The sequence below is a fragment of the Camelus dromedarius genome, chromosome 16 (genome assembly GCF_036321535.1).
Source record: "Camelus dromedarius isolate mCamDro1 chromosome 16, mCamDro1.pat, whole genome shotgun sequence".
NCBI lineage: Eukaryota > Metazoa > Chordata > Mammalia > Artiodactyla > Camelidae > Camelus > Camelus dromedarius.
Genome location: NC_087451.1, coordinates 57,169,631 through 57,189,373, shown reverse-complemented (window position 1 = coordinate 57,189,373; position 19,743 = coordinate 57,169,631). Strand labels below are relative to the sequence as shown.

The 19,743-nt window shown below is 39.0% G+C and overlaps 2 protein-coding genes across 8 annotated transcripts in view; one reads left to right on the top strand and one right to left on the bottom strand.

Annotated features, from left to right (window-relative positions):
• Nucleotides 1-1,145, bottom strand: part of MBTD1 (mbt domain containing 1) — a 61,940-nt gene extending 60,795 nt beyond the window's left edge. For 4 of the 7 annotated variants that reach the window (XM_064496096.1, XM_064496098.1, XM_064496095.1 and 1 more), the window contains exon 1: nucleotides 366-628. Coding sequence is in view for 2 of the 7 variants with exons in the window: in XM_064496095.1 (XP_064352165.1) it covers nucleotides 366-386 (21 nt within the window). In the remaining 5 variants the exon portion in view is untranslated. The other 3 variants (XR_010384682.1, XM_064496099.1, XM_064496097.1) reach the window with 3 other exon arrangements.
• The window catches only part of LOC135318451 (cartilage-associated protein-like), a 117,982-nt gene continuing 98,634 nt past the window's right edge, over nucleotides 396-19,743 (top strand). Inside the window, exons 1-2 of the mRNA XM_064494796.1 lie at nucleotides 396-399; nucleotides 1,100-1,403. Coding sequence (XP_064350866.1) covers nucleotides 396-399; nucleotides 1,100-1,403 — 308 coding nt within the window. The remainder of the gene's footprint in view (nucleotides 400-1,099; nucleotides 1,404-19,743) is intronic.

The following is a 19,743-nucleotide window of genomic DNA, read 5'->3' as shown; positions in this document are numbered from 1 at the left end:
GGAGAAGTGAGGACTCCATTCCCCCACCCTGGGCGGCCGAAAAATCCAGCCTTTCCCCCCAGCCAGAGCTGAAGGGGGAGGGGGGGCGGGACGAAGAGAAAAACTTTCTTCTAAAATTTTTCCTTCAGAAGTCGGAGGGATAAAGAGAACCCCGGTGAGTCGAGGAGTGAGGGGGTGGGGGGAGGGGAACCCCCAATCGTTTAACGGCCGCCAGGGGGAGGGGGGTCCGGAGGTTGAGGGGGCGTGGGATGGAGAAGCAGGCCCGGGAGCAGGGTCAGGGAGCTGCAAGGGTTCCTGGGGTCGGGGAGCTGCAGGCGCCACCCCCCCACCTGGCACACAAAGCAGCTGCCGCGCTCGGCTCTCACCAGATCCTTTGTGTTTTCCATCAGGGCCTCATGGGTAGGGGTTGTCCGTGCTCCCCGGGCTCGCGGCGCCCCCTCCCCGAGCTGGGGGCAGGCGCCTCTCCCTGGGACTACGGCGATTACACGGGGGCCCCAGATGGGCCCAGACCGGTGGCGGCTGCAGCAGCCCCCGGATTTCCCCCCTTTAACTCGGGTGGCCCCAGGATATCAACAACATTAGCATAGCCCTCCCTCCCCAACGCGCCTGCGCCGTGACCCGCGCCCCGATTGGCCCACTTCCCTACTTACCCTCCTATCTGTCTTCCAGCGTGGGACCCTCTGCAGGCTCCGTACTCCAAGGGCCGTACCAAGACGAAGGGGTGGAGAAAGCAACTGGGGCTCGTGTAAGTCGAGTGGTTAAGGGGTCAGGAAGAAGAGTAGAAGTTTCATCCTGTCGTCTCAGTTTATACCCTGGCTTTAACGTGCTCCGTTCAATCAGTTACAGCTGCGAAGTTGTGCTAGGAAAAATTTTCCACTCCAGTCACGCCGCTTCCCCCTCCACCTGGAAGATTGGTCCTGCCGGAGGAACTCCCACACGGGGAGGGGCTCATGAGGGGAGTGGGCGTTACGCAGGGAAGCGAGTGCTGGTCACGTGCTCAAGGACTGCGCAGGCTCCTTCCGCTCTCTTCCGACCCCGCGGCTTCGTCCACGGCGGAAAGCCAGGGCCCCGGCGCAGGCGCAGTGAGGTTCCACGTGAGCGCCTGCGTTCCTTCTCCAACCTGAGGATGCCGCTGAAACGGAGGAGCGGAATGAGACTGGACCCAAGAGCAGGAGTGGGGCCGGCAGGGCCGCCCGAAAGCCTGCTCTTTCATCCCAGCGGAAACCGCCGGCACTGCCGCGGGTAGCGGCCCTTGGGGTGGCAGTCGCGGCGGAGGAGAGACGGCTCTGGCAGCGGAACCGCCTGACGCTAGAGAAGGACAAACCGGCCGTGGAGCGGTGCCTGGAGGAGCTGGTCTTGAGGAAGACGAGGACGCGCTGCTGCAGCGTCTGCAGGGCCCACAGGTGAGGGAGGCCGCGGCGCGCGTCCTGGGCGCCCGGTGAGCGGTGAGCCTTCGGGGGCGGAGCCTGGGCGACCTGCGGAGCCGGGGAGCAATCAGGTGGGAGGGAGCCGGGAACGCGGGCATCGAGGGGTGCCAGATCAAAAGTCTCCGGAGGGCGGAAGCCGCGCCTTTCTCCGCCCCCGAGGGAGCGGCTAAGCCTCGTATGCAGCAGGCGCTCAATACATTTATTTACCGAAATGTAGTTGTGAGCATCTTTTCGTGGCTCAGCCTCACAGTCTTCTCCCTAGGCTCAGTGTTTTTTCCCTTTTGGCCGTTCTGTTGCCTGCCTCAATACATTGCTGTGATTCAGGGGTTCCACTTGGTTTGTGGAATGAGAATTCGTGGGCATGGGCCTGGGAGTCTGTGTTTTAATAGCCTCTCAAAGTAGTTGACTGGCTAGCTTTTGAGAACGACTGTGTTCAACAAATATTTGTGAGCCGCCTTAGTGCCAGATTTCATTCCTGGCAATGAAATCCCTGCGTGATTGATTGTAATTTTTCTGCTCCCTTTTTTGTTCTTTTTTATCATATACTTGGATTTTCTTCCACAATGGGGAGTCCCAGGCATTATTCTGGTCGCTGGAGAAGAAACAGCAATGGATGAAAACTGAAAAAATCCCTGCCGTTTTGGAGGTTATGTTCTAATAGCAGAGGCAGAAGATAAAGTTTGTTAGTGAAGGGCTGAAGAAAGAGAAAAAAGGCATTTGAGAAAGGGAGATAAGTGTGTGTAGAGGTATGGCCTGTGAAATTTTTCTTAGGGTTGCCAAGCATAGCCTTACTGAGAATACTCAGTTTGGTAAATGACTGCGGACCTAGGAAGTATCAGTTGATTGCCAGACCACCTTTGGGTGCCTATGGGAGAGGTTACAGAATCTAGTTGGGAGACTGAGAAATATGACTGGGAAAACGCTGAACCGTGTGACAGGTTTCCTAGTCAGAAAAAGAGCCAGTCTAAGTGAAGTGGGGTTTGTTGGGCTCATAGGCCAGTAGTGGAGCAAATAGAAATCGTTTGAACATTTCTGTTGTACAGTTTTGGGAAAGCTTAAGTTCACTTCATTCGAGGTCCAGTTCCGTCAGGGGGTATTCTGTGGTCTGGATTTTGTTTTGATTGTGTAGTTTATTAGGTAGGGGGTCAATTTAGAAAAATGGGGAAGAGATAATAAACATATGAAATATGATTTAATTATGACAATAATTTTATATTTGATGCCAGTCTGTCTCTGGTACAGTGATTTCTGTAGTTCTGCGATTTTTCCTGCTCCTTTTTTTCCCCTCCTCTGTCAGCTTACCTTTTGTTCTTATCTTACTTGGTCTTTTTTTTTTTTTTCCTGGAAAGGCAACCCACCCCCATCCCCATATATGTTCTTTTGCAAAGTTTTCTCTTTTTTTTTTTTAACTTTTTTTTATTGATTTATAATCGTTTTACAATGTTGTGTCAAATTCCAATGTAGAGCACAGTTTTTCAGTTATACATGAACATGTATATATTTATTGTCATATATTTATTCTCTGTGAGCTACCATAAGATCTTGTATATATTTCCATGTGCTATATAGTATAATCTTGTTTATCTATTCTACAATTTTGAAATCCCAGTCTATCCCTTCCCACCCCCGCCCCTTGGCAACCACAAGTTTATATTCTATGTCTGTGAGTCTATTTCTGTTTTGTATTTATGCTTTGTTTGTTTGTTTGTTTGTTTGTTTTTTAGATTCCACATATGAGCGATCTCATATGGTATTTTTCTTTCTCTTTCTGGCTTACTTCACTTAGAATGCCATTCTCCAGGAGCATCCATGTTGCTGCAAATGGCGTTATGTTGTAGGTTTTTATGGCTGAATAGTATTCCATTGTATAAATGTACCACATCTTCTTTATCCAGTCACCTGTTGATGGACATTTAGGCTGTTTCCATGTCTTGTCTATTGTAAATAATGCTGCTATGAACATTGGGGTGCAGGTGTCATCCTGAAGTAGGGTCCCTTATGGATATATGCCCAGGAGTGGGATTCCTGGGTCATACGGTTAAGTCTATTCCTAGTCTTTTGAGGAATCTCCATACTGTTTTCCACAGTGGCTGCACCAAACTGCATTCCCACCAGCAGTTTAGGAGGGTACCCTTTTCTCCACAGCCTCTCCAGTATTTGTCATTTGTGGATTTTTGAATGCCGGCCATTCTGACTGGTGTGAGGTGATAACCTCAGTGTAGTTTTGATTTGCATTTCTCTGATAATTAGTGATATTGAGCATTTTTTCATGTGCCTATTGATCATTTGTATTTCTTCCTTGGAGAATTGCTTGTTTAGGTCTTCTGCCCATTTTTGAATTGGGTTGTTTATTTTTTTCTTATTAAGTTGTATGAGCTGCTTATATATTCTGGAGATAAGCCTTTTACGGTTTCATTTGCAAAAATTTTCTCCCATTCCGAGGGTTGTCTTCTTCTTTTACTTATGGTTTCCTTTGCTGTGCAGAAGCTAATGAGTTTTATTAGGTCCCATTTGTTTATTCTTGCTTTTATTTCTTCTAGGAGAAAATTTTTGAGATGTATGTCAGATAATGTTTTGCCTATATTTTCCTCTAGGATGTTTATTGTATCTTATGTTTAAGTCTTTGATCCATTTTGAGTTGATTTTTGTATATGGTGTAAGGGAGTGTTCTAGCTTCACTGTTTTACATGCTGCTGTCCAGGTTTCCCAACATCATTTGCTGAAGAGACTGTCTTTATTCCAATGTATATTCTTGCCTCCTTTGTCGAAGATTAGTTGACCAAAAGTTTGTGGGTTCATTTCTGGGCTCTCTATTCTGTTCCATTGGTCTATATGTCTGTTTTTGTACCAGTACCATGCTGTCTTGATGACTGTAGCTCTATAGTGTTGTCTGAAGTCTGGGAGAGTTATTCCTCCAGCCTCTTTCTTTCTCTTCAGTAATGCTTTGGCAATTCTAGGTCTTTGATGGTTCCATATAAATTTTATTATGACTTGTTCTAGTTCTGTGAAATATGTCCTGGGTAATTTGATAGGGATTGCATTAAATCTATGGATTGCCTTGGGCAGTGTGACCATTTTAACAGTATTGGTTCTTCCAATCCAAGAGCATGGAATATCTTTCCATTTTTTAAAGTCTTCTTTAATTTCCTTCATCAATGGTTTATAGTTTTCTGTGTATAATTCTTTCACCTCCTTGGTTAGATTTATTCTAAGATATTTTATTACTTTGGGTGCTATTTTAAAGGGGATTGTTTCTTTACTTTCTTTTTCTGTTGATTCATCGTTAGTGTAAAGAAATGCAACTGATTTTTGAACGTTAATTTTGTAACCTGCTACCTTGCTGAATTCTTCAATCAGCTCTAGTAGTTTTTGTGTGGACCTTTTAGGGTTTTCTATATTTAGTTCTTTCACATTTTTTAATTGGGTTGTTTGTTTCTTTGATGTTCAGTTATATGAGCTCTTTTTATATGTTGGATATTAACCCCTTATAGCCATATTATTTGCAAATATTTTCTTCCATTCAGTAGTTTGTCTTTTTATTCTGTGGAGGTTGTCTTTGGTGTGCAAAAGCTTTTAAATTTATTAGGTTCCTATTTGTTTATTTGCTTTTATTTCCTCTGCTTTAGGAGGTTGATCCAAAAAAGTAATTGATTTATGTTAAAGAGTGTTCTTCCTGTTTTCCTCTGGGAGTTTTTTAGTATCCGGTCTTACATTTAGATCGTTAATCCATTTTGAGTTTATTTTGTATATGGTGTAAGAAAATGTTCTAATTTTATTCTTTTGCATGAAGCTGACCAGTTTTCCCAGCACCGCTTATTGAAGAGACTGTCTTATCTCCATTGTATATTCTTTCCTCCTTTGTTATAGATTAATTGGCCATAAGCACTTGCATTTATTTCTAGGCTTTCTATCCTGTTCCATTGATTTATGTGTGTGTTTTTGTGCCAGTACCATACTGTTTTGATAACTACAGCTTTATAGTATAGTCTGAAGTCATAGAGTATAATTCCTCCAGCTCTGTTCTTCTTCCTCAAGATTGTTTTGGCTGTTTGGGGTCTTTTGTGTTTCATTACAAATTTTTAAATTATTTGTTCTAATTCTGTGAAAAATGCCATTGGTATTTTGGTAGGGATTGCATCAAATCTGTAGATCGCTTTGGGTAGTATGGTCATTTTAACAGTATTGATTCTTCCAATCCAAGAACATAGTGTATCTTTCCATCTGTGCCATCTTAAGTTTCTTTCAACAGTGTTTTATAGTTTTCAGAATACAGGTCTTTTACCTTCTTAAGTAGGTTTATTCCTAGGTATTTTATTCTTTTTGATGGAATGGTAAATGTGATTGTTTCCTTAATTTCCTGAATTTCTCTTTTTGATATTTTGTTGTTTACGTATAGAAATGGAAAAGATTTCTGTATATTTATTTTGTAAGCTGCAGCTTTACCAAATTCATTGATGAGCTCTAGTAATTTTCTGGTGGTGCCTAGGAATTTCTATGTATAGTATCATGTTATTTGCAGACAGTGATAGTTTTACTTCCTCTTTTCCAATTTGGATTCCTTTTCCTTCTTTTTCTTGTCTGATTGCTGTGGCTAGGGCTTCCAAAACTATGTTGAATAAAAGTGGCAAGAGTGGATATCCTTGTCTTGTTTCTCATCTTGGAGGGAATGCTTTCAGCTTTTCACCATTAAGTATCATATTAGCTGTGGGTTTGTCATATAATGGCCCTTATTATGTAGAGATATGGTCCCTCTGTGCCCACTTTCTGGAGAGTTCTTATTATAAGTAGATGGTGAGTTTTGTCAAAAGCTTTTTCTACATCTGTTGAGATGGTATTTATTCTTCAGTTTGTTAGTGTGATGTATCACTTTGATTTGTGATACTGAAAAATCCTTGCATCCCTGAAATAAATCCTACTTGATCATCGTGTATGTGCTCCTTTTAATGTATTGTTAGAGTCATTTTGCTAATATTTTGTTAAGGATTTTTGCATCTGTGTTCATCAAAGATACTTTTACTTATTGTAATAGTATATGTTATGGAAAAGGATTTTACCATCTTCAATGATAAAATTTTCTACTAAGGAAGAGAATTTTCAAAAATTAGAAAGGATAAACTTCCAGCAGATACAAAGAACTGTACACGATTACAACAACTCAGCAATTATAACATTATTACCTAAGATTTTAAATCAGGGACCACTTAATGCTCCCTAATATTGTTTCGGATGAGTTTGTTGCGGAGCTTGAGGCCGGTTCAAACTAGTTTAAGCTGAGAAAAAAGGAGGCATTTATTAAAAAAAAGACGGGTCTATACAAAAAATAGATAAATAACAAGGACCTACTGTATAGCACAGGAAACTATATTCCATATCTTAACCTATAATGGAAAATAGTCTGGAAAAATATAACTGAATCACTTTGCTGTACACCTGATATTGTAAATAAACTATGCTTCTGTTAAAAAAATAAAATGAGAGAAAAAAAGAGACAAGTGTCTCTTAGAATCAAAGGACAAGGATGCATCTGGGCCACCAGAAAGACAGCAAAGTCATTTCGTTAGGTTTCTTGCCTCTCATCTGTGTTCTCTGCATTTCTCTGTGTTTCTCTGTATATGTTGTCTTCCTGTTGGGCTGTCAGTCTCTTCCTTTCGGATATGTGATGGCTTTTTGTTTCGCTTTATTCTCTCCCTGAAGACTGGCTGATCTCAGCACCCTTTCCCCTTCACTGCCTAAACTAGGAACTGGATCTGTCTGGGTCCTTGAAATGTTTCCTTTGCCAGCTGGCACGATGTTAAGCCTTGCCAGCAGAGGGTGCAAGAGAGGCACTGCAGGAAGAACGGAGTTTTGTTTCTGGTTTTCCGTGCGAGTTTCGGAAACTGGGAAGCCTCATTGGGCAAACTCCTGAAGCGCAGGCAGATGCATGGCCCCAGGTCTGGCTCCTGCCGCACGGGAAGCTTTCCCGGGACCTGAGGTCTGCGGTGCGCACAGCTCCCCCAGCGTCCCCGGTCTGCGGTGCACGAGGGCCGGCAACACCCTGTGGCCAGCAACTTCTCCCAGCAGCAACCTCTTCTTGCACCTGCTGGTTCCTCACCTTGGAAGTTTCTCAGGTGAAATATGAAACTGGCCCCCTGTACGTGGAGGGCAAGGAGAGACCGAAGAAAGAGGCAGACCACTTCAGACTGCTAGGTGCGGGTTTAATAAGCCAGGGGACTTACTCTCGAGGTTTATCTTGGGCGGCCACAGACGAGTAGATCTCTACACCTGTCTGCCAGAATCTTAAAAAGTTTATGTACAGCCCTTAACTGGTTCAGACATGTATATCCAGATGGTCTCAGCTACACATTACTATTTCAAGGCTGTCTACTCAAGGCAGCTTCCAGTGTGGAGAAGGCGGGTGGGGCAGAGTGCACATGCCAAGGTCAGGCGAGGAGCCTCTGGTCTCCTGTGTCCAGCTCTCAGGTCAGCCAGTGGTCGCGTCCTCTCCATGCCCTCCTTCAACACCTGCCTCTCGCCTTCCCTAGTGCCTGGTGGTTTATAGCATTGTGCCTCCAGTGAGACACCTTCCTGAGAACAGACAGTAGGTTTCCAGCAAGTTCTGCTGGTGTGGAACCACGTTAACTATTTTTTTCTTTTCCCATCGAGTGACGCAGTGCCAACAGGGTCTGGGTCTTAGTCCCAGGAGGAGCCTCTTCATCAGGCATTACATCTCAGTCCAGTGGGTGGTAGCTGTTTTTTATTTCTGCTCTTCCTATATTCTTTAGTATTCTCTTCACTCCCCAGCAGCCAGTCCCTCATTTCTCCAATCCCCTGTTATAGTTAATAATTCTTTTTACTAAACCTTCCGTATTCAGGCTCCTTTGTGGTTTTTCTCTCCTTTTTGGACCCACCCAGACTGAGAGACCAGCTTTCTCATCTTCTCTGGTTGAAAAAAAAAAAATCTTCCCATAGCACACAAGTCTACACCGCTTTTCTTTAAGAGTCGGTCCAGGGCCAGAATTTAGTTCCAGTCAGAGCCCCATGAGGGAGATTCTGATTGGCCTAAGAAGGTCAGGTGATAACCTCCCCATCCAGTCAACTATAGCCAGGGGATTGGAGTCTGTGGCCACCGCAGATAACCTTGAGGGTCATGAGACCAGTTAAAGGGTCACTGGGAGGTGGGCAGGTTCCCAGCAGGTGTCTACCACAGGACCCCGTTTATTAAAGGCAGATGCGTGTAGGAAACCTAAGACATGCTGGTAACCTAAAAATACCTGGCCATTTAAAGAATGTGGAAAAATTAATAATGATGCTGGAATAATGTTAATACTGCAGTTTCCTACTGACTTAAAAAAAAAGTTTCATTAAGGTTTAACTGACAAAAATCATATATATTTAAGGTATACAACTTGGTGTTCTGATATAGGTATATATTGTGAAATGATCATCACAATCAAGCTAATTAACATTTGTAATCTCACATAATTCCCATTTCGTCCTCCTTCCCCTTTTCCCTTCTTCGTCCTCCTCCTTTCTCTCCTTCTTCTCCTTGGTGAGAATACTTAAGATCCACTGTTAGCAAACTTCAAATAGACAATACATCACTATTAACTATATTACTATACTGTACATTAGATCTTCAGAAATCATTCATCCTGCGTAACTGACACTTTGTACCCTTTGACAAATACCACCTCATTGATTAACCCTCTCCTCACCCTCTGGCAACCACCATTCTGTCTGCTTGTATGAGTTTGATTATTTTATTTTATTGAAGTATAGTTGATTTACAATATTTTATTGGTTTTAGGTATACAACTTAGTGATTTGATATTTTTATAGATTGTATTCCATATAAACTTTTTATAGAATATTGACTGTGTTCCCTGTGCTGTGCAGTACATCCTTGTAGCTTATTTTATACATAGTAGTTTGCATCTCTTAATCCCTCCACCCTCTTCCCTCTTTCCACTGGTAACCACCAGTTTGTTATCTCTGTGAGTCTGTTCTGTTTTGTTATATTCATTTGTTTTATTTTTTAGATTCCATATGTAAGTGAAAACATACAGGATTTGCCTTTTTCTTGTTTCACTAAGCATAATACTCTCCAGATCCATCTATGTTGTTGCAAGTGACAAAATTTTATTCTTTATATGGCTGAATAATAATCTGTTTTGTATATATTGAATATATATTATGTCTTTGTTATTCATTCATCTGTTGATGGACACTAAAGTTGCTTCCATGTCTTGTTTATAGATAATGCTGCTATGAACCCTGGGATACATGAATTAGTGTGTTTGTTGTCTTTGGATATGTGTACCCAGGAGTGGAATTGTTGGGTCATATATTAGTTCTATTTTTAGTTTTCCGAGGAATCTCTATACTGTTTTCCATGGTGGCTGCACCAATTTATGTTCCCTCCAAACAGTGTACTAGGGTTCCTTTTCCTCCACATCCTCACCAACATTTGTTATTTGTGGTGTTTTTGATGATAGCTGTTCTGGCAGGTGTGAGGTAATCCCATTGTGGTTTTGATTTGCATTTGTCTGATAATCAGTGATCTTGAGCATTTTTTCACGTGCCCGATGGCCATCTGTATGTCTTCTTTGGAAAAATGTCTATTCAGGTCTTCTGCTCATTTTTTAATCAGGTTGTTTGGGGGTTTTTTTGATATTGAATTGTATATATATTTTGGATATTAATCCCTTATTGGTCTTACATTTGCAAATATTTTCTCCCATTCAGTAGGTTGCCTTTTCATTTTGTTGATGGTTTCCTTTGCTATGCAAAAGCTTTTAAGTTTAATTAGGTCTCATTTGTTTATTTTTGCTTTTGTTTCCTTTGTGATTGGAGACAGATCCAAAAAACATTGCTACGATTTGCGTCAGAGTTTTCTGCCTGTTTTCTTCTAGGAATTTCATGGTTTCCGGTCTTACCTTTAGTTCTTTAATCCATTTTGAGTTCGTTTTTGTATGTAACGTGAGAAAATGTTCTAATTTCATTCTTTTACATGAGTTTGACTATTTTAGAGTCCACATATAAGTGATATCATGTAGTATTTGTCTTTCTGTGTCTGGCTTATTTCCCTTAGCATAATGTCTTCCAGGTCATCCATGTTGTTACAAATGGCAAGACTTCCTTCTTTTCAAAAACACTATAAAAATATTGCGTTGTATATATTACCACATTCTCTTTATTCATTCACCTGTTAACAGACATAGTTTGTTTCCATATCTGGGTTATTGTGAATAACACTGTAGTAAACATGGGAGTACAGATTATCTCTTCAAGATTCTGATTTCAGTTCCTCTGGAGCTATACCCAGAAGTGGGATTGTGAGATCATATAGCAGTTTTATTTTTTATTTTTTGAGGAAGCTTCATGTTTTCCATGGTGGCTGTATCAATTTAAATTCCCAGCAACTGTGCATGAAATTGGACTCGTATTTCCCACCATATAAAAAACCAACTCAAAATGGATTAGATTTAAATATAAGATCTGAAAGTTTAAAACTAATAGAAGAAAGCACAGGGAAAAGTCAAAATAAGCAAGTGGGATTGTATCAAAGTAAAAAGCTGCACGACAAAGAAAAACAACACACCAGACTGGGAACCAATGGAATGGATTTGCAAGCCACATATCTGATATGGCATAATGTCCAAAATATATAAGGAACTCATACAACTCAATTGCAAAAAAACAAATAACCCAGTTAAGAAACGGGGAAAGGACCTAAATAGACATTTCCCAGTCCAATAGTTACAAATGGCCTATAGGTAGAAGAAAAAGTGCTCAACATGACCAGTCATCAGGGAAATGCAAATCAAAGCCACAGTGACCTAGCATCTCATACCTGTTAGCATGGCTGTTATCATAAGGCAAAAAAAAAATAACCAGTGTTGGCAAGGATGTGGAAACAGGGAACCCTCCTGACTTGTAATAATATGACTTTGCCCCATTATTTAAATGGTTGTGTAGTATTCCATTTTATGGATATATGACTGGTTATTTAACTAATCTTTTGCAATTACAAGCAGTGCTACAAAGAATATTTTTCTGTCTATGTCTTTAGTTATACAGGTAAATATATCTACAAGATCAATGCTGGAAGCGTATTATTGTGACAAGGGAAATGTGCATTTTGAATTTTGATAGGTTTTGCCAAGCTGCCCTTCATGCAGGCTATATTAATTTACCTCTCTACAGAGATGTGTGAAACCACCTTATTTCCCTCATCATCAATAAAGTTTTACATTTTTGCCTATCTGATAGGTGAACTATAATATTACATTATAGTTTTAGTTTACATTTTCCAATACTCACAAGTGAAATTGAACACTCCCTGTGTTTAAAAAGTATTTACATTTCTTTTTCTGTGAATTGTTAATGCCCTTTGCCGTTTTCTTTCTTTCTTTTAATTGAAGTATAATATATTTACAATGTTGTGTTAATTTCTGGTGTACAGCATAGTGATTCATATGTGCATATATATATTCCTTTTCATATTCTTTTTCATTATAGGCCATTACAAGAGATTGAATATAGTCCCCTGTGCTATACAGTAGGACCTTGTTTTTTATTTTATATATAGTAATTAGTATCTGCAAATCCAGAACTCCCAATTTATCGCTCCCCACCCCCTTTCCCACCTGGTAACCCTTTGCCATTTTCTGTTACGTTGTTAGTCTTTTCCATACTGGTTTGCTTTTTAAATATTAAGGAAATTAGTCCTTTGTCATTCATGTTGGAAATATTCCTTCAGTTTGTCATTGTTGTCGTTTGGCTGCTTTTATGTTATTTTATGCTGTGCAAAGTTAAAAAAAGTTTTCATTTAGTCAAATTTATCAGTTGTATCAGCAAGGGATATATTCAGCTACAGGAAATAAAAGCCAGCGAACAGTGGCTTGAGCAGATGGGAGAATGTTTCGTGTAACATACAGTGCAAAATTCGGGCTTTAATGGAAAACTGCATTGTCTAGAAGACACGTTTCTGGCTTATCTGATGCGGATTCTATGGGAGTTATTTTACAACTTTGTAAGTTTTAGATAACTGATAGCAAAACAAAATAATTTTCGTCTATAGACATGCAAATGAATTATGTCCCGTAGAGGCACAGCTCTCCCTCACTGTCCCCCACCCCAATGGAAAAACCAGTTTGCCTCTGTTTGTACATTTATTTCAGTATACCTGATCTAAAAATGTATCTGTTCTTTGGGCTCTTTGGCTGTTTCCTCATTGATGAGTTAAATAATCTTTAACATGTGTTCATTCTTATACTATATGAGAGCCATGATTTTACCTTACTTTGAAAATTATCATTGAACAAATATGAAATCTGAAGGTAGGCAGTTCAGGGGCTCAGGGAACTGGGCTTTCACCATTTTTCTGCCTCACTATCTTTAGTGTGCAGTCTTCATATTCCGTTGGTCACCACATGATTGCTATATGGCTGCTGCAGGTCCGGTGCTTGCATCTCCATTCCAGATCAAAAAGGGCAAAAATAAAAAGGTTGTGCTTATCTCACAGAAGAAAATTTTTCTCAGAAATCGCTGTTTCTGCTTATATCTCCTTGATTAGAATTGTGTCCCATGGCTACTCATTATGAGGGAATCTAGAAAGAATAATATGATTTCTGGGTACTTTTCACTCCCTTTCACCACCAAAATCAGGGTTGATCAATAAGAAAGAAAAGGTGAATGGATAGTAGTGGGGTAACTAGCAGCACCTGCCAAATCAGTCTTTTCTTAATGGTTTCATGGTTTAGTGGCTAATCTATAAAAACCTTCCTTAATCTAAGATTACAGATTTTTCTTCTTTTTTATGTGTTCTTAAACATTTATACTTTTATTTTTAAAGCAAATTACATCTTTGTTTCATCTGGATATAAAGGGGCATGTGAGGTCGAGATTCATTTCTTTAGATGGCTAGCTGGTTTCCTAAGCACTATTTACCAAATGTCCCAGTGTTACTTCATTGATTAGTAACATCACCTTTGTCATTTATTAAATTTTCATACATATGTCTATATCTGCACTACCTTGTGTATTCTGTGCTAGTCCCAATTATATAACTTACTGTAACTTGATAATATTTTAAAATATTTGGCAGGGCTGGGCTCTCCTTCCTCCATTTGTCTAATTTCCCCCATTTTTTCCTGGTTATTCTTTATATCATTGTTCAAATTAAAATAAGCTAATCATAGTTAAAAAATTTAGGTACTACAAATAGGCTTTAATAGAGAAATAGTCACCTGACTTCACCCTTCACATTCCCAGTTTTGCTGCCCAGAGGCAATGACTTTTAGCTCCTTAAGCAACCCCGACACCCGCCCTGCTTGTTACTGCTGTATTGTTTGATGATTTGCTTATACTGCTATTTATTGATTGATCGATTTTAGTCATATTTATTTCTCTAAGGACAGATGGAATTAGTCCTTCTCTTAACCCTCCTTCCCTCTTTCATCTCCCTCAAATATAATAGTATTATTTTTAATTATTGAGGTATAGTCATCTCCCCCAAATAGAATAGTATTTTAAGTTATATAAGCAATCCAGGTGTACTAGTCATTATAATGATATAAATTTTGCTCACTGTAAAGTTAAGTAGAATTCCATCTTCTTTCTTAGACAGCTTTATGTTTTCCCCAGAGAGAATGGTTACCTCAATTTTAACTTATCTTCATTCCCATATACATAGTTTCATTTCTTCCTTGAAGTTCTGTTGAGTTTACTTTTTTTCTTGGCACAAAGCCCTTTGTCTTTTTGCTCCAGTTTGTCCTGGTTACCTGTACAACCATTACACTGGGACTTCTGTTTTGCTTCTCTCTGGGGTTAAATCTGTGCTTTTCTGGGTCCCATGAACTCTTTTTTTGTGTATATGTGTATTTTTTATTGAAGTATAGTCTGTTTACAGTGTTGTGTTAATTTCTACAGCATAATACTTCAGTCATACATGAACATACATATCTTCATTTTCATACTGGATCCCATGAACTGTTTGTTCTTGATTTACTCCCTGACTTTGCTGGGGCTGATTCCCCAGGAGCTTCTTAAGGAAGACTGGAGGCAAACTTTTTGAGTCCTTTCATGTCTAGAAAATGTCTCTATTCTGCTTGTACACTAGATTACCATTTTGGCTGGGAATTCTGGATTGTAAATATTTATTTCCACAAGATTTGAAGGCATTTCTCCATGGTCTTCCAGCAATCAGAATACCCGTTCTGATTCTTGAGCTTTTATAGTTGATTATATTTCTTTTCTGGAAGCATTTATGATCTTCATATGCAGCTGATACGAAATTTCTTGATAATATATCTTGGTGTGAGTCTTAAATTATTTTCATTGTTTTGGACACTCAGTGAACTTTTCAACCTGATATCTGTGACCATGAGGTTAGGAGACTTATTTCTTTGATTTATGCAGATTTGTAATTACATGTTTGTAAATTTAAGATCAATTTTTCTAGATCCCCAAAACTTTTTGGGGAAGTTTTATTATGACCACATTAAAGTTATAGTTTAATTCAGGGAGATTTTACATGTTTATTATATTGAGCCTTCTATCCACAAACGGGTGTATCTTTGAGATTCATTATGGTTTTTGGAGTTTTATTAAATTAAGGTTTCTTTGAATCTCTAGTTTACTGACAATTTTAGTTATTTTTTTAAACTTCTGGTTAAATTTTATCAAATGCCTTTGCTCGTTTAACGATCTGATTGTTGTCACTGCACGTTGTTTAAAAAACTTAATCCTGGACTTAATCTGCTCGTACTTACTTTTCGTTTTACTCCTTTATTATTTTTTATTGTAGTATAGTTGATTTACAATGTTTCAGGTGTACAGCAAAGTGATTTAGTTATATATACATATTATTTTTCAGATTCTTTTCCATTATTGGTTATTATAAGATATTGAATATAGTTGCCTGTGCTATACAGTAGGTCCTTCTTGTTTATCTATTTATATATAGCAGTATGTGTCAGTTAATCCCAAATTCCCGTTTATCCTTCCCTGATTTCCCCTTTCATTTTACTCCTGACAATAAATTTTTTAAAGTACATATACATGATAAAAACATTAGCAGCAGAAATGAATAATCAGTGAAAAGTAAGTTTCTTTCTTACTTCTTATCTAGAGTGAGCTTCTAAGTTCCAAATCGCAGAATGGATCCAGCTGAAAAGTTAAGTATAAGGTGAGAGGTCAAGCTGGTGATTTTTCCTAAGACGTGACACACAGGAATAAAGAGATGTGAAATATGCAGTGTTTGAGGACAGGTGGTTCACTTCCAGCTATGACTCTGGGTCAGAGGGTGGAAACTTTCCAGGCTCTATTCATGAGTGGGATGGAGCTTTCCCAGCTCTTTTATTTTTCATATACAGGAAGTTCAGTTCTAGATCCCACTGAGGTAAGTCCCCTGACTTTACTGCTGGCCCGGTAGGAGTTCAAATCTCAGCCTCTAAGGTTCCCAGTAGTCCCAGCAGCCACCAGTTCAATTCATTACTGCTAAAAGTTCACTTTCCATTTCTGCCATCTGGTCGTTTTTCCTTCTAGGCTTTCAAGCTTGACTGTTTTGTAAATTAAAAATACATTATCCAGATCTTCTGTGTATTTGTAGAGAAAAAAAGTGTGTTAAGATTTAATAAAGTCATCCTACTGCTTTGTCAGGGACATTCTTTGTTTAAATTTTATCTAGTGCTTTCTCTGCATCTATTAAGATGATCATATTTTTTCTTTCAATCTCTCAATATAGTGAGTAGCATTTGTGGATTTTTAAAATACCGAATTATCTTTACATACCTGTGATAAATCCAGACTAGACATTTATTAATATTATTATTTTTAAAGTACTCTGTTAGATTCAGTTTACTACTATTTTGTTTAGAATTCCTGTATCTCTAGTCAAAAGTGAAAATAGTCGCTGTAATTTTTCTTTCTTGTACTTCTTTCTGGCTTTGGTATCAGCTCATACTGATCTCACAGGATGAGTTGTGAAGTTTTATTTCTTTTTCTGTTCTCTTGAAGAATTTGTTTTAAAAAAATCTGGATAATCCAGAACTTGCTAAAACTTGCCTGTAAAGCCTTTGGGATTTGATACATTCTTTGGGGCGATATCTTTAACCATTCCCTTAATTATTCTCATAGTTGTAGGACTTTCTCTTTGACCATTTATTTTTGAGTCAGCACTGGCAAGTCCCATTTTTCTAGGGATTCCTTCGTTTTGGCCAAATGTTTCCAATTGTTGGCATATAGATGTCAATAATACTCCTTTAACCATTCTAATCTCAGTTTTATCTTTAGTTTTATCTCTCTTTTTTGTCTCTCTTTTTTCCCCTATTGTGTATTTGTGTTTTCTCTTTTCTTCCCTTGATTAATCTCCCAGAAGCTTGCCCACTTCACTATTTTTTAAAAGAACCCAACTTTGTTGATCCTCTCTTGTTTTATTTGTTCTATTGATTTTTACTCCCAGTTTCTTTATCTCCTTCCTTGCATGCTCCCTGTGCTCATCCCATTGTTCATTTGCTCCACAATCCTAAGAGGACCTTTAGCTCAACAAACAGGAAGCTTTCCTTCCTTCTAATGTGATCACTTAAGACTGCAGTTTTTGTTCAAAGCACCATACTGGCCACATCCTACAGGTTTTGACATGCAGTCTTTATTACCATCCAGTGCTAGATATTTACTTTTTTTTAAACTGAAGTACAGTCAATTACAGTGTGTCAGTTTCTGGTGTACAGCACAATGTCCCAGTCTTGCATATACATACGTATATTCATTTTCATATTTTTTCCATTAAAGGTTATTAGAAGATACTGAGCATAGTTCCCTGGGCTATACAAAAGAAACTTTTTTAAAAAATCATTTTTTATATATAGTGGCTAACATTTGTAGATATCAAACTCCTAAATTACACCCTCCCAACCTCTTTCCTCAGTAACCATAAGATTGTTTACTAAGTCTGAGAGTCTGTTTCTGTTCTGTAGATGAGTTCATAGTGTCCTTTTATTTTTTTTTTTTCTCAAGATTCCACATATGAGTGATAGGTTATTTTTCTTTCTCTTTCTGTCTTACTTCACTTAGAATGACGATCTCTAGGTCCATCCACGTTGCTGCATATGGTATTATTTTATTCTTTTTTATGGCAAATAGTACTCCATTGTATAAATATATCACAATTTCTTTATCCAGTCATCTGTCGATGGACACTTAGGCATTTAGGTTGCTTCCATGTCTGTCTATTGTATGTAGTGCTGGTATGAACATTGGGGTGCATGTATCTATTCACATGAGAGTTCCCTCCAGATAGCTAGATGCTTTCAAATTTCTATTTTGATTTCTTTTTTAACCTTGAGTTAGCTAGTAGTCTGTCTCCCAAGTTCCAAAAATTGGAGACACTGTATTTACTCTTTTGTCATTAACATCCAAACCAATTGAATTGTGATCAAAGACTGCGCTTGACTTATCTATTCCTTGAAATTTGTTGAGGCCTGTGTGTGTGTGTGTGTGTGTGTGTGTGTGTGTGTGTGTGTGTGTGTGGCTCAGTACGTGATTAATTCCTGCAAATGTTCCACGTATGCCCAAGAAAATACTGTTTCTAATCATTGCGTGTAAACTCCACATAAGCCCAAATCAAGCACATTGACCACGCTGTTCAGATCCTCAATATTTTCACATTCCTCTGCCAACCTGACCCACCATTGATCAAGAGAAGCCTGCTAATATTTTCTTTCATAATGGTGATCCTATAAATTCCTCCTGGTCGTTATACCAGATTTATCTCATACGTTTTGAGACTTTTTTTTTTAAAAGGTGCAAAAATACTTACAATTGCTTTATCTGAGTGCTGTAAGGCTTTGGGGCCTGAAGTGATGCCATTTGGGGTCCTGCGTAAGAAAAAAAATTACAAATTAGATAAGAGCCTTGGAAGGGGTGCCTGCACCAGAGTGTGAAGGAGCTTAAAAAGCTTAAACTTCATTTGCCTTGTGGAGTGTCAGGGTATGTTTCATATTTGCCTTTGATAGTAACACTTTCCATTCTTTTTTTGAGTTTTATTGAGATATAATTGACATACAACACTGTAAGTTTCAGGTGTACAGCATAATGACTTACACATATTGTGAAACTATTACCATGATAAGTTAACATCCATCATCTCATGTAGATACAATAAAAGAATATTCTCCGTTCTTAATAATTTTTGCTTTGAAGCCTATTTTATCTGATGTCAATATAGCTATATTCAGCTTTATTTTGAGTAGTATTTTCCAAGTATGCCTGTTTCTATTCTTACTCCTAAGTTTTATAGATTTTTATGCTTTCAGTGTATCTCTTTTAAATACATTTATCTGTATTTTATTTTTAATCAATCTGTTAAACATTACCTTTTAACTGATAAGTTAGGTCCATTTACACTTACTGTAATTTTATCTACTTATCAGTAGACTTGGGCTCCTTATTAATGTTTGCAATCCTGTTTGAGGCCCATAATGGGCATTAAGTTATTCATCAGTTGAATGAATTGGTGAATGACCAAATGAACATCAAAAATGTGAAGATTGGGTCTCACAATTACCTCCTCTCCTGCTGTCTCCACCACTACTCCTGTTCACGAGTGTATGTTAATATGCTTGAGAGTTTTGTTTAAAGGGAAGGATGGAGTTGTTGCATGAAGAAGAGATAAGAGGTGAAGAGCCATGGAAATAAAGGACAGGATGGACTTCCCAAGGACAAAGACTGACTTTTTTTTCAGAGAAAAGAAACAGAGGAAAAAGACAAGAGAGGCAGTATTGCTTTGGAGCCCAAAGTTTAAAAAATCAACCCAGAGCAAAAGAGAGGAATCTTCTTGCCATTTCTAACTGAACCATAGGGGCTGTGTCCAGAGGGACTGTGGGTCAGGATTGAAGCAGTGACCTCCCCCTGGCCGTACATCAGGTAAGGGGCAGCCTCACCCAGGACACCTGCAGTGGAGGTAGCACAAGGTATCTTCTGTAAATGGCTTGTAGGGCATTATCCTAAGAAAAGGCCAGAGCTCAGGAACATGAGTGGATATATGTCAAAGAACAGGATTGACTTCCCTAGGCTATAACTTTATGTATCTGGATAAGGCTGGGACCATGGTCCTGTATCAGGCAAGTTGAAGGATTTGACCCTGCAAACTTCTCATATTAGTCTTAGTGTGACCTTATTTATTGCCAAGGAGGATGAGATCTAAGGGATATTGAGTTATACATACATGTCTTGTCTTTACCACAAATCAATAAACTCATTCTGGGCTGGCTCTATGTCCTAATTACTCCTGTATACCATACAGGATAATGCCTTGCACATGATGGAGGAAATT